The sequence below is a fragment of the Pinus tabuliformis genome, chromosome 4_2 (genome assembly GCF_031772625.1).
Source record: "Pinus tabuliformis cultivar Carrire ecotype Pingquan chromosome 4_2, CPIR1, whole genome shotgun sequence".
Classification (NCBI taxonomy): domain Eukaryota; kingdom Viridiplantae; phylum Streptophyta; class Pinopsida; order Pinales; family Pinaceae; genus Pinus; species Pinus tabuliformis.
In genome coordinates, this window is record NC_142304.1 from 485,959,520 (window position 1) to 485,974,494 (window position 14,975).

At 39.9% G+C, this 14,975-nt stretch overlaps 1 protein-coding gene across 4 annotated transcripts in view; it reads right to left on the minus strand.

Moving 5' to 3' along the window:
- Window positions 1-14,975, minus strand: part of LOC149170077 (NADH dehydrogenase ubiquinone complex I, assembly factor-like protein (DUF185)) — a 389,979-nt gene that overhangs the window by 146,747 nt on the left and 228,257 nt on the right. For all 4 annotated transcript variants that reach the window (XR_016259467.1, XM_089427241.1, XM_089427240.1 and 1 more), the window contains exon 9: window positions 1,135-1,223. Coding sequence is in view for 3 of the 4 variants with exons in the window: in XM_089427241.1 (XP_089283367.1) it covers window positions 1,135-1,223 (89 nt within the window). In the remaining variant the exon portion in view is untranslated. The remainder of the gene's footprint in view (window positions 1-1,134; window positions 1,224-14,975) is intronic.

The following is a 14,975-nucleotide window of genomic DNA, read 5'->3' on the forward strand; positions in this document are numbered from 1 at the left end:
GGCAGCATGTGTGGCCTCCAAAATGATAACCTCAATCAAAACCATGAAACAAGTGTGAAAGCATCCCTCCAAATGGCACATACGGGCTCAAAGAGGGTGCAGCCCTCTCCTAAGTGCAAACACTTCCCTTAAATAAAGTAATATGAGATGGGTCCAATGAAGACGTCCACTAATAATAAAATACCGCCATGAAGCATGTGCCAAGTCAAATCAAGTCCAACTACCATCCAAGGTCAAGGGGGCAGCTCATCTTAATGAATAAAATAATGATATATGCAAGAGGGTGCCTCAACATGTGTGCACCAAGGTTTTAAAACCCGAATTCAGACTCAAAATTGATCAAGAGTCAACTAGGACTCAGAATGGCTCAAACCAATCTTATTTGAATGACTCGGTTTACCAAAAAATACATAAAAAATACAAAATTTTTAATGAAAAAAAATATATTTTAGAGATTCCAAACAACATATGCAAGGTTTGTACATGAATATACCATATAGTAGTGAATATATCATAATGGTATCAAGTGCATACATATCAGCAATGAAATGCATAATCAATGAGGCTCTAAATGGCCTCTAGAGTCTAGAACCTGAAATTCATCCTACAAGCATCTCCTTTTACATAGCTGTCTTCTTCAAATTTCACAAACTGATCTTGCAATTCAAATCTAATCCATCCACTCTCCTCCCATGGCGCCAAGCATGCAGCAACTTGGACATATCATCCCATTAAAAACACTAGTAAGAACCTCGGAATCAACTGATTCAAGTATATAACCCGGAATGCAAATTACATCTATGGAAAACTTGGCCACAAATATTATTTATAAGTGGTTAACCTGGTGGAAGATGAATGCAGACTCATTTCTTATCAAGATTTTAAAATTTTTAATCTGCATCAAACTAAAAAGAAACATGCAATCAAACTTCCTGATATATCGGGTTCTTTTAGCTTAGGAAGTGATTGCTTATGAGAAATCAAGACTCTACCCATAGAATAAGATTTGACATTTTCCTTGACAAATTTTTCTCGCCTGCCTTACTAGTTTACAACCTTCATAGACACATTGCAATATTTTAAACTATAGCAACGATAAAAATCAATATGATACCCTATTAAATGATAACGTACTCATGCTGCTGCCTCTCAAGCAGGACCTCCATCCAAGGAGAACTTTGATTTTCGCTATAGATAAGGTCATGTGGAAGATTGTCAAGAACCTGTACATATTACAATTTATGTTCAGTTATCCAGTAATGATCAACTTCGCAGCCACATTTCAAACACAGAAGTTGAAGCCACCAAAAAAAAAAAGACAATGTATATATTTGAAGTCAACATTCCAAGATCGCCTACGGCCCACAATCATTCAAGTGGCACGTTTATTTCCAAAATGTGGACGTATCATATTCTTGGTAAAACTGTGAATTATACACATTATTCAAGGCAGATGCAGCTTAAGTGACTGTATAAGAAATGAGTGTTTTATCCAGATTTCTTATAAAAAATTATAATGTACACACAAGACATATAACAAAATGCTGCCATTGTCTTCTTCATATTTAAACTTATGTGCAAGAACTGGCAAAATAAAAGGAGCTGTTACAATATTATATTCCTAAAAGTTCCTTTTGTTAAAAAGTAAAACTCAGACTCTCAGTCATGTTTATTCAATCATGAGTTAAAAAATGCAAGACTTGATTTTATTTTACTCTCCAACAAGAGGTTCTCAAGATTTGAAAGAAACTATTAGGCATATTGAAATTTTTTAAGGCCCAACGCAAGATAATCCACAATAACAAAGATGCCCTAAGTTCAACATTCAATGGATTAGAAAACAGTGTAGACAAAGAGCAACCGAAATATTTTTGTAAGAAAAGAGGCAAGAATAAAAACTGGCTCCATCTAACTATTTAAAAGGGCAATAACCACAGCAAAAAATAGTCCATGTCCCACATGCATGCAAGGTTGGCCAGCCTGCATTTAATGGGGGCTGCCCCATTTCCTTCTGGGCCAACTTCTCACAAAGAGAATACAGACTAGTATATATATATAGGCATATACAGCTGCCCTTTCCCCATCAAGTTTTAAAACATTTTATCCATAATAATCTGTACTATCCTCGGTTAATTGCAGCGTAATTTCAGGGAGAAATTTGTTATTTAATAGGGTCATCCTCTTTTACTACTGTATCAACCTACCTGGTGGGACAGCATCGCTAATTGGCTAATTGGCTAAATTATTTTATTACAAGTCACTTGGTCTACTAGATCATATTGTGTCGCAGAATTGGTTATGTATTTTGAAGGTCTATACCGAATGGATGTTCCCCCTTTGAGGGTTGAAAATGTAATCATTGTAGAAATTTCCCACTGTAGATCAATAAATTATGCAATGTACTAAAGCAAAATACAAGATCTACTTCTACAACAAACTTGCCGAAGCTTAATCGCGTTTGAGCAAGATCAAATAGAACACATATAACTAAGAATAAGAAATCAATCACACATCAACACAGAAGAATACTTTTGGGTAAAGCCTTAGCTAAAAACCCCAATCTTTGTATTATAATACAAGTGGAAATATCTCAGGATTACACAAAGCTTTAGCTCACAAGCTATCCAACTCTAAGTACAATCCCTCGCTGCTGCTCATAGACAGAATAGACAACACATATGCCTTCCTTCAGTCCTCCAAGCCTCCTATTTCCTTGGGCAATTTCTCCTGATCCTCCAACTACAACCTATGTGATTCTCACCTCACACACAACACTGACCTTTGAACTAACTACGCAATCCTAAAGGAGATAATTCCTTCTGCATGGATGAGTTTCCTTTATAGGAAAAATCCTCCAACTGACAGTACAATGTCCCTATCTTTAATCTCAACTAGGTCTTTCTCTGAACTGACATGCATGAGTTATTTATGAGAGAATATGCAGTTATCTGGAAAACACTAGTTGCATGCATGCATGCATTAACTAACTGAACTCACAATTAGTTCCTCAAACTATTGGAACTAATCTAACTGGACTTAACTCAGTTAACTGAACTAACTAATTACAACTCATCCTGATCACTTTAATTAAAGGATAACTTCTTCAATCAAAAGGATAATTGTTGCATGTCTTCACATAGTCTTCATATTTGATTTTCTCCAACTAATTAACTCAAGATGAATTAATTAATTATTTTTCAAACAACTGCTAAGATCAAATTCGAATTTTAATTCTCAATTTTAGTTCAGGGACTAACTAAAATTGGAATGTATCCCAAAATGCTATTTATAGCAATGTTATTTTTAGCATTTCTATTTTATCATTCCTTCTTGTTATTTCCAACACTGGCACCTGAAATGCTATTTATAGCATTTCTATTTTTAGCATTTCTTGTTGCTATTTTCAACACTCCCTCTCAACAAGAAAGACATTCAACTCGAACCCAATCCTAAACCTTTGGAATGTTTTGCATGCAACACTTCTCACTAGTGTTGTTGCTTCAACAACTCTAAAAACAAAAAATATCCAATCTGAATCAGAATGATGCCTCTGTCATCAAAGTCTCTCACTGTTATTGCCTCTGTCGACTGAAAACTCTGCACCTCTGTGCCCTTTAGTATCTGACTGCTCTAGCCTCTGTCACTTTGATCTCTGACTGCATCAATCACACTAATTCCTATTGCTACATCTGTGTTGTTGTTGGTCCTATCTCCCAGCATGCATCCACACTGCACCTCTTCTCATCATGTTGCATAGTTGCCCAGTGCTACACTACAACTCAGTTACTGAGAAGTAAGTAACTGATCTCCCAACTGACCTGTCTGTTGGTCTAGAAACACCCTCTGATGCTGAAGCTCCCTCTGCCGCTGACAAGTGCTCCCTCTCTGACCTCTGCGCTGCTGCAACAACTCCCTACATCTCGCACCATTGCACACCTATCTGTGCCATCCTGCATTGGTGCAACACTCCTGTGCCTCTTGCATTGTTGTAGCCTGCTAGCTCTGCGTTGTCTTGGGACTCCTGCACTGTAGCTCTCTCTGCCGCTCCATCCGCATCCGTGTCTACCCACTCAGCCAGTCCTGCTACTCCTCGTCGGGGCTCTCGTAGCAAGGTCTAATCCAAGAGGTTGGGTACCTCGAGGATCCTGCCCCTATTTCAGCCTTCTTGGGACTATCACTTCACATCGCCCCACCTCACACCTGGAGGTATGGTTGCATGTGATCCCTTTGCCCACTTGGCTTGAAATTTCCCCCTACTAGAGGTCTCTACATGAGTGGATGCCTCCACTCGATCTCCTCTCGGCTTCTCTAGTTGTGGCTACTCCACAACTTCCTGAAGCTGCTTCACCAATTGTGGTTCCTCCACAATTGTCTGAGACTTCTTCTGTGGTTGCATGTTGAGAGGTAATTTACTCTCCCTCTCAACCACCAATCTGTTTCATCTTTCCCGCCGTCATAAAATTTTCTGAAAAAATAGTTGATTTGAAATCAGCGATATCTCCCTCATCCAAACTCTGATTCAGTCGATTTTTTTTGAATTTGGGTATTTTTTCACAAGGAATCTAGATATGCTATTTGTTTATGAAAATTTTGCACAAAAATTTTCAGATCTTCTCTGCAAACTTGCGGCCCAATTTTTTTTTTCTTACTTCGAATTCTCTTCTTTGTATATTGTTCTCTCCTTTGATCACCTTTGCTTTGGTACCATGTAGAAATTTCCCACTGTAGATCAACACATTATGCAATATACTAAAGCAAAATACAAGATCTACTTCTACAACAAACTTGCGAAAGCTTAATCGATTTTGTGCAAGATCAAATAGAACACATATAACTAAGAATGAGAAATCAATCACACATGAACACAGAAGAATACTCTGAGAAAAGCTTTAGCTAAAAACCCCGATCTCTGTATTATCATACAAGTGGAAATATCTAAGGATTACACAAAGCTTTAGCTCATAAGCTATCCAGCTCTTAGTAAAATCCCTCACTGCTGCTCATAGACAGAATAGACAACACATATGCCTTCCTTCAGTCCTCCAAGCCTCCTATTTTCTTGCGCAGTTTCTCTTGGTCCTCCAGCCGCAACCTATGTGATTCTCACCTCACACACAACACTGGCCCCTGAACTAACTGCGCAATCCTGAAGGAGATAATTCCTTCTGCATGGATGAGTTTCCTTTATAGGAAAAATCTTCCAACTGATAGTACAATGTCCCTATCTTTAATCTCAACTGGGTCTTTCTCTAAACTGACATGCATAAGTTATTTATGAGAGAATATTCAGTAATCTGAAGAACACTAGTTGCATGCATTAACTGACTAAACTCACAATTAGTTCCTCAAACTGTTGGAACTAATATAACTAGACTTAACTCAATTAACTGAGCTAACTAATTACAACTCAAAGTACAACTCATCCTGATCACTTTACTTAAGGGATAATTGTTGCATGTCTTCACATAGACTTCATGTTTGATTTTCTCCAACTAATTAACTCAAGATGAATTAATTAATTATTTTTCAAACAACTGCTAAGATCAAATTCGAATTTTAATTCTCAATTTTAGTTTAGGGACTAACTAAAATTGGAATGTACCTCGAAATGTTATTTATAGCAATGTTATTTTTAGCATTTCTATTTTATCATTCATTTTCGCTATTTCCAACACTGGCACCTAAAATGCTATTTATAGCATTTCTATTTTTAGCATTTCTTGTTGTTGTTTTCAACAATCATCTTATGTAAAAAATATTTGAGTGCGTGGTCTCTCATACTTAGACACCATGACTAAAATATTAGAAGGTAGAAAAAATATTTAATCCCCTCAAGTATCAATTAATTAATGTTTTTGACAAAAATTAAATTAATCTTAAGTAAAAAGATTAATTAATTAGAGTCAAAATTAAAGTCTTAGAGAAATAACATTCTCCGATGGAAAAATTCGTGGGTCTTAAAAGAATTAATTTTTGGATGTTCCCCACCAAAGGAATATTGCAAATATCAAGAAAATTTGGACTCTTGGGCCTTGGTGGTCAAGTCAAAGTTAATTTTTTTAGGAAGTTAGCTCAAAATATTTATTTTTTAGCTAATAAAATATGGATAAATGAGAAATTCGAAAATTCCTCAAAAATTAATATTTCCAACGGAAGAAATTAAAACATGATCAAATATTTTTTGACGTTGAGATTATTTTGAAGGGGATCAAGCCAACTAGTTGTTACCTTTCCACTTGGAGGATTTATCTATAAATTGGAGGTCATTTTTGTCTCAAGCCATCTAGTTTTGGCTTAGATAGCTCTAAAAAGCTTGATGTAAACTACTGTCCTACTAAGAACATTGGAATAATCATAATAAAGGCTTTGGGGTGTAATTCATGGTCTCTCTTATCTAATGATTTGTGGTATGTGTTGGGTATGGGCATTCCTATATTGTGCTTTATAAATAATTTAATCGTTATTTCGTTGTAGGTGATAGCGACATTCTATTAATACGTTGTGGGATTATCTTAGGTGATCTAATTCACTGGGTGTTCTAAAGATTTGTTCTTCAAAAATATATAGTGTTTGCAGGTTCCCCAGCATTAATATATAGTGTTTTAGAAATATATAGTGTTCTAACTTCGCTAAGGTTGTGATTTATCATTTAACTTTCGAAATCCATTTACCCACTACAAAAGATTTATAAAATTTCAAAAAAAATCAAGCATTTTACATGTATGTTGTGTAAATATAATTTGCATAATAGACTTGTAAATTATTTTATTTTTCTAATCTTGGTTTTGCAACTAGGGTTTTTGGGGTTTTGAATTCATTTTGAATTTTTGTATATATTGGGGTTTTGCGTATTTTTATTTTCATTTGTGTTGGTGAGATCAAGTGAGAAGAGTTGGATTAGAGCTAGATCTAGGCCCTTGAGGGTAAGATCTAGCCTTTTGAAAAAAAAAATTGCAGAGCCAGCATCAAGGAATTTTGCAATGAAATTGAGTGATATCTGAAGATTTGAAGCAAAATAAATTTTCCAATGCAAGGGTTTCAAGTTTTAGGGTTCTCAGGCCCGAATCTACCCTCTCCAAGCCCAGCGTCAGCCTCTCTTTACCCTGCGTCACCATTTTCTCCCTCTACGTCAGGGATTTAGGCCTCGCAGAGGCTGGTCGCAGCCTCTAGGTCTCTCGGCCTCCTTCCTTTAGCCCTGCGTCAAGCCTTAGAGGCATTTTCGGGCCTAGCCGTGGCATTCATGCCACTCAACCTCCCCTTCTCGGCCCTCCTTCGTCCTCCTCCTTATCCTTTCGTTCGGCCTTCCCCCTCCTCCGTCCTCCCTTCTCTCCCTTCTCCTCCCTCCGCTCTCCCTCTCTTCCCCTCCATCCAGCTTCGACTCCCCTCCTTTGCCCCCTCGGCCGCCCTCCTCCTCTTCCTCAGCCTCCCTTTCTAGGGCAGTCGCAAGCCTCAAAGGCCTTTGTGCCCTAGGTCGTAGCCCTTAAGGGATTTTCGACCCTCCCTTAAGCCTAATAGCAGCCCTCTTGGGCTTGTCGTGAGCCTAGTAGGGCTCCTTCCCTTGAGACGTCAAGCCTTCTTAGCCTTGATCTCCCTCCCATAACCCTCTCTTGCCTTCATCTCATCTCTGAATTTTTTTGGGACTACATACTTGATGTGTTTTGCAAAGAAATTGGCTCAAAATTTGTGTTTTCATGTGGCATAATCATTGGAGAATTCTTTGGCAATTTGGGCAACTAATCTACAAGGCATTGGGCCTAAGGTTTGGCCACTAAACCCTCACTATTTTATTACAGTTTTCATGAACTTCACATGACAGTGACATAACACTCATTCAAGTGCCCTAAAATTAGCTAAAAATTTGCCTAACATATTCAGGAATTAATTGCATGAATTGGGCATTTTTCACCAAGCGCTTTATATTTTATTTGTTGACTGTCATAAGTGAAATCAGATCTGATATATTCTGAAGCTACATCATAAAATGTGCTTGTTAATTCATATTTTCACTTGGCAAGTTGTTAGGCACCTCATTGCTCATTTTCGGTTCATATATGCTTGTCATTTCCTAGATATAAAGTGATTTCCTAGATCTCATTAATGTTGCTAAGCGCAATTGTAAAGAAGATTGTCTTGGCATTGAGCATTTGAAGGCTAATGTTTGTAAGCTCATCCATAGCCTCTAAGGAATCATTAAGTTTGCACTAGGTAACCACTCACACGTCATAGCTCTAATCTTGTTGAATTGTTTAAGTTACTTTGAGCATTGAAGTTTCACTAAGATCTAATTGCCATTTTGGTTGAATGAATGAAATTTTAATGTCCACGAGACTAGCTATAGTCTATGGGACCACTAGATTCCCTATGTTTTGCCTTTTGCAATTCAATCCTCTTATTATTCAAAATAATGATGAGTTCACCCAACCTTCTAACAATCCCCTCATTGAAAAGACAACACCAAGGAACCAAAGTTAACATGTTGTTGTAACTGTCTCCGATGTCTCTGAAAGCATCACATTCCAAAATGAAATGTTTTTCTGATTCCACTGTCCCAGAAGTGCAAAAAGTACACACCCACTCTTCCCAAGCCTCTTTAGGTCTTTTCCACTGACCTGTTTCGCATCATAATTGATGTGAGTTACTTCTTAATTGAGCAACAAAAATCTTTGCTCTCCATGGAATGCTAGCTCCAATGTACTCTTTTCATTGGAGATCACACGTGGGGTTGAATTCTTGAACATAGTACTGTTGATTTGGGGTAGCATCGAATGTGCTCTAGCCATGAAAATTGGTGGAGAGGCTAAAGCACATGAGATCTCCAAGACCCAGAAATGGTTTGGGGAAATTCCACCCGGTGAAGGAGATATTAAAATAATTAATATTTTTAATGGGTTCCTAAGTCTAAACTTAGGAAAATAAAAATATTAATAGGTATTAATATAAAACTAGGTTAGAAGGTTCTAAATGACATGGATCAAGCCAAATCTAATCTTAGCCGTTGATTAGAGATGTAATCTCGACCGTTGAAGACTCAACAGAAAAAGTATAAGAGAAGGCTTGAGGGTCAGTTGGAGACACACCAAGTTGATGAGTCAGTTCGATTTTCTAAAGCGAGGTTTGCTAAGAGAAATTGAACCAGTGATCAGAGTTGCAACGAAGGGCAGTGAGTAGCAAAGAGGCAGAGATAGTGTCGGAAGACCAGCGCAGAGGCAAAGAGGTAGACGGAGAGCCTGCAGGAACCACGCAGAGGGCCAGAGGGTCTGCATGGGTGACGCAGAGGACCAAAGGACCTGCGTGGGTGACGCAGAGGGCCAGGGAGCCAACACAGAACCTCTGTAGGCTGACGCAAGGGATTCTAGGCTGATGCAAAGCCTCAGAGAGATGTTGGAGAGAGTTTCGTGGAGCAAACTTTCAGAATATCTGCTTCCGAAGAGAGATATTACTGCCAGATAGATTTCTCTGTCGGGTGAGTCAGTTTGGCACCCAATTGTACTCAAGAAAAGTCGCTTAATAATAAAACCCTCAGCACTACTGCATCGATTTTCCCAAGTTGGGTTTTTCGGGGGACGATTGTCCAAAAATAACGATGTCTCTTGTGTGTTTGTCTATTTCTTTCAGTTGATGATCTATAGATGGTTGAGACTGCATTGTGTTTATTTCAGTATTTACATGGTTAAATAACTTGTTTAGTAATTAAACAAGTAGGAGAAATAAACCGAATAGTGTAGGAAAATTTCTAACGAGTTTGACTTAGAAATTTCGACATGGTATCAGAGCATTGCAGATCACAGGAGAGTTGAAGGCACCAGCTGAATCGGAGAATTTGCAACACAAACAGCTGTTCCGAGTGACAGAAGTTGTTCCCAAGCAGAAAGCAGCAGAGAAGGGGTGATGCAGAGGGCCTGAATCATCAATTCAAGCCAGAGAAGGGGCCAGCGCAAAAGCAGTGAGAGGCAGAAGAGGCTCACGAAGAGCCATGTCATCCTGCTCAGCCAAGTAGGAGTGACACAGTTGGCTAGTGGAGCGATTCAGCCACTGTCGGGATTGCACAAAGCCTAGAGGCTCAGTTCTTCAATTGTTGGGGCATAGGAAGCTGTGGGCAGATTGTGGAGTGTGAAGCTGGTGGGGTGTTGTCGTTGTTGAGGCAAAACAGTATCTAACAAGACAGAACCAAGGTATAAGGGAGTCCCTACCTAGGCAGATTTCTAGCCAAGAAATCCAGATCAATGTTGCAGGAGCAAAGGAGATCGCAGAGGTGTGATTCGACTGTTGCCAAAAGGATTTCCAGGAGGGAAATCGAGACTCAGAGGGATTCTAGAAGAGAACTTCCAGGAGGGAAGTAGAGACTCAGAGGGAGTCGAAGAGAGAACTTCCAAGAGGGAAGTAGAGACTCAGAGGAGTTGAAAAAAAGAGCAGAGATGGCCATGAACAGAGTGAGGGATCAAGAAAGGCTGGACGGGGCATCCAACTTTGTCATCTGAAAGGCCAGAATCGTGTCTGTTCTAGATAGATATCGCATCTAAAAGAATGTCGAATCAATTAATTCAGAGTGAGCAAGAAGCTCAATGATAATACAGAGATATTTACAATAATAGAAACATCAAGTTTCTATGTAGAATATGGAAACACTCAGTTTCATCTAAGAAACTGCTTAAACGAATAAAAATAGCAACAGCTAAAAGAATGAGTATTAAATACTAAATAGGAATAGGAATATTCTAATACCCTCCCTTAATACTCAATCTATTTACAACACCAATAGACCCTCTGAATTTTACAAATTTATCAGGACCAAGAGGCTTGGTGAAGATGTCGGCGGGCTGCTCTGTTGTGGGAACATATTGCAACTGAACTGAGCCGTCTTCAACAAGCTGGCGAATGTAGTGGCAATGAGTTTCCACATGCTTTGTTCTTTCATGAAAGACTGGATTTTTGGCAAGTTTGAGAACTCCCTGATTATCACAAAACAAAGAGGTAGGCCCGGTCTGGGAAACATGCATATCTGCAAGCATACGTCGAAGCCAAACTGCCTCACAGGATGCCTTAACTGCTCCCCGATACTCTGCTTCTGTTGAGGAGAGAGCCACTGCCTGTTGCTTCTTACTAGTCCAAGTAACAGCACCAGATCCTAGACTAAACACATACCCAGCTGTAGATTTACGGTCATCAACCGAACCGGCCCAGTCAGAGTCAGTGTAACCACTGAGAATAGGATTGGAACTGCGAGTATATAAGAGGCCATAATCAGAAGTACCACGCACATATCGTAGCACACGCTTTGCTGCTATCCAATGATCAGCTTTAGGAGCTGACATAAATCGGGAGATATAGCTTACTGCAAAACTGATGTCAGGTCTGGTGGCAGTAAGATAGATGAGACTGCCCACTAGTTGCCTGAATAAAGTTTCATCCACAAGGGGAGAGGAGGACTGCGATGAAAGTTTGAGCCCTGGTTCCATAGGAGTCGTGGCTGGTTTGCAATCCTGCATTCTGAACCTACACAAGATTTTTTGCATACTTGGACTGAGAGAGAAAAATATGATTTTCAGTCTGCCAAACTTCAACCCCCAGACAGTAATGAAGAAGTCCCAAGTCTGTCATCTCAAAAGTTCTGCATAAATCTTGTTTGATCCCATGGATCAAATGTGCAGAGCTGCCAGTAATGATAAGGTCATCCACATAGACAACCACAAGCAAGATATCATCAGCAGTATGCTTGATATACAGGTTTGCATCAGATGGGCTCCACTGAAAACCTTGATCTGTCAGGTACTGATCAATTTTCATGTACCAAGCCCGAGGAGCTTGCTTCAAGCCATAAATGGCTTTAGCTAATCGACACACTTTCTGTTCTTGACCAGCAACCTTGAATCCTGAAGGCTGCGTCATGTAGACTTCTTCTTGGAGATCACCATTTAGGAAAGCACTCTTTACATCCATCTGATGAACTTTCCAATTGAACTGAGCTGCTAGGGCAAGGACAAGCCTTATGGTACTCATCTTGGCTGTAGGAGCAAAAGTCTCTTCATAGTCGATGCCTTCCTTTTGTGAGAACCCTCGAGCCACAAGACGAGCTTTATACTTGTCTATGGTTCCATCAGCTTTGTATTTCACTTTATACACCCATTTGCAGCCTATGGGCTTTTTCCCTGCAGGAAGATCAGAAAGTGTCCATGTGTGATTCTTCTGAAGACTCTGAAATTCGGCTTCCATAGCCTGTTCCCACTCAGATGTACCCTTAGCCTCTGAATAGGTTTCAGGCTCAAAAATACTGTGAAGTTTAGCCATAAGAGCAAAATTGACTGTAGACTGTTGTTTGTTCTTATGTCTAGAAGTTCTACCTTCAAGAAGCTCATCATCCCGGAGATCACCAATGGTTTTAGCCCACCATTTAGGCCGAAGAGTAGAGGAACCAATATCAGGAGGAGATGAAGAAGACTCAATAGGAGCGGCAAGAGGAGGGTTATTTTCTGGAGGAAGCTCAGATAGAGTATTATCAAATACTGATGCTACATCATCCCTCCCATCAGGTGGACCGACCGGAAGAAGAACACTGTGAGGCTGATCCTCAGAACATTGCTTAGAAGAAGAAGGCTGAAAAAATCCTCTGTCTTCATCAAATACTACATCCCGACTGAAGCTAAGACGACCGGTGGCTATATCTATCAGCCTATAGGCCTTGTGATAATCACTGTAACCTGTCATCATGAGTTTCTGGCTTTTGGAATCCAACTTAGAGCGCTTAGCAGGTGGAATCCAAACATATGCAACTGAGCCAAATACTTTGAGGTCACTGATCTTAGGCTTACGGCCAGACCAAACCTCTTCAGGAGTCTTCCCTTTAACAACCTGAGTAGGTGATCGGTTAAGAAGATAAACAGCAGTAAATACTGCTTCAGCCCAGAATTTGTTTGGAACACTCCTGTGTTGTAACATGGAACGAGCCATTTCAACAACCGTGCGGTTGCGACGCTCGACAACACTGTTCTGCTGAGGAGTGTAAGGTGTGGTTAATTGACGTTTGATGCCATGAATATCACAGAAGTTGGCAAAAGCTGAGGAACAAAATTCCCCCCCATTGTCGGTCCTAAGGGTCATGATGTTACAACCAGATTCTTTTTCAACTAAGGTTTTAAACTTCTGAAAGGTACTAAGAGCATCAGATTTATTTTTTAGAAAATACACCCACATCTTTCTACTGAAATCATCTACAATAAGTAAAAAATATTTGCAAGCAGTGATAGAAGCTGTATTCATAGGACCACAAATATCAGCATGAAGTAACTGAAGTACCTTAGATGCGCGCCAAGATTCTCCATCTTTGAATGAAGACCGATGTTGCTTTCCCACATGACAGGCGCTGCATACCCCCAACTGCTGAGTCTGAATATCAGGTAATCCTGACACAAGTCCCTCCCAAGAGAGCTGAGAGAGATACTGCATATTTAGATGCCCATATCGCGATGCCATAGAGTGTTGATGGGAGAGACACGTGCTGCTAGAGCCACTTCTGGAGAGTCACCGGTGTCAAGTAGCCTGTATAGACCATGGTCCTCTAGGCCAACAGCAACTGTTAGACTAGTCTCCCTGTCAATAATGGAGCACTTGTGTGCACTGAACACAACATCAAGCTGAGGAGAATTCCTCATAATCTGGCTGACAAATAGAAGATTAATTTCCATACCAGGAACATAGTATACATTCAGAAATATGAGTGTGCGCCCACCAGACTGAATTTGAACTGTACCTCTGCCAGCTACTGTGTACTTTTCACCTCCGCCAAATACCACGGAATCACTGAAAGGTGAGAAGTCAATAAACCAGTCACGCCTGTGAGAGAAATGGCGTGATGCACCAGAATCAATGTACCATGCAGAGGAAGGAACATGATCTGAAGACCTTTTAGCCATAAAGGCGTAAAAGGCAGAATCTGTCTGCTCGGAATGTTCTGCAACATTTGCTGTCTGATGTGGCCCTCCCTGTTTCTTCTGTTCAGAAGCAATCCTCTGTCGGCAATCTTTCTTCATGTGACCGAACCTGTGACAGTAATTACACTGCACACTTTTCTTCCTAGCAGGATCAAAAGACTGAGAAGAGCCTTTCTGCTGAAAGGACTGAGAGGACTGATATTTTGCAGCAAATGCATTTTCCGAGGACACTGATGAAGCACCATTACCAAACTGCTGTTTCCACCGATCCTGCTGCAGAAGTTTGGTACATAACTCTGGAAACTTCAGATCAACATTTGTGGTGGTAATGTTGAGTGTTTCTATGAAGTGTTCATAAGATTTCGGTAGACTTTTCAAAGTAATGACTACCATATCTTCTTCCTCCATGGTCCGACCAATGGCTTCGAGCTGATCTCGAATGTCTTTAATTTTGTTGAGATGTTCCTGTAAAGACATATGTTCGTCCATCATGATGGAGAACAACTGATTTTTGAGAAAAAAGGCTCTGCTTTTGTCAGATGTCTCGTGCAGTTCTTTCAACTGTTGCCAGATTTCGGCAGCTGTCTTGCCAGAAGGAATCTGTGGTAACTAATCATCAGCGACAGAGAGCTTGAGAAGCATAACAGCCTCTCGATTTCGATCATCAAATTTATCTTGATCGGTACCAGCTGTACCGGGACGAAGCTCTTTGCCCAAAATGAGCTGATCAAGACCCCTGTATTCAAAAATGGTCAACATTCTTTGTTTCCAAATGTTATAGTTGCTGCCATTAAAGCGTTGATTTCCTTCTAACATCAGATTGGTGAGCGTGGCCATTTTCCCAAAGACAATACAGAAGTCTGACACACAAAAAAAATGTAGCTGCCTGCTTATCCTGGTGCAAATCAAAACAGACTTTGTTCTGCTAGACAGGTTTTTTAAAAAAATATACCCAGCAAAAATATATCTCCACAGTCTAGAAAAGGTAGTAATAGAGTAGGTTCCACTGCTGTAGCTGTACCCTTCTTTCAGGTGATGCCTTTTCAAATG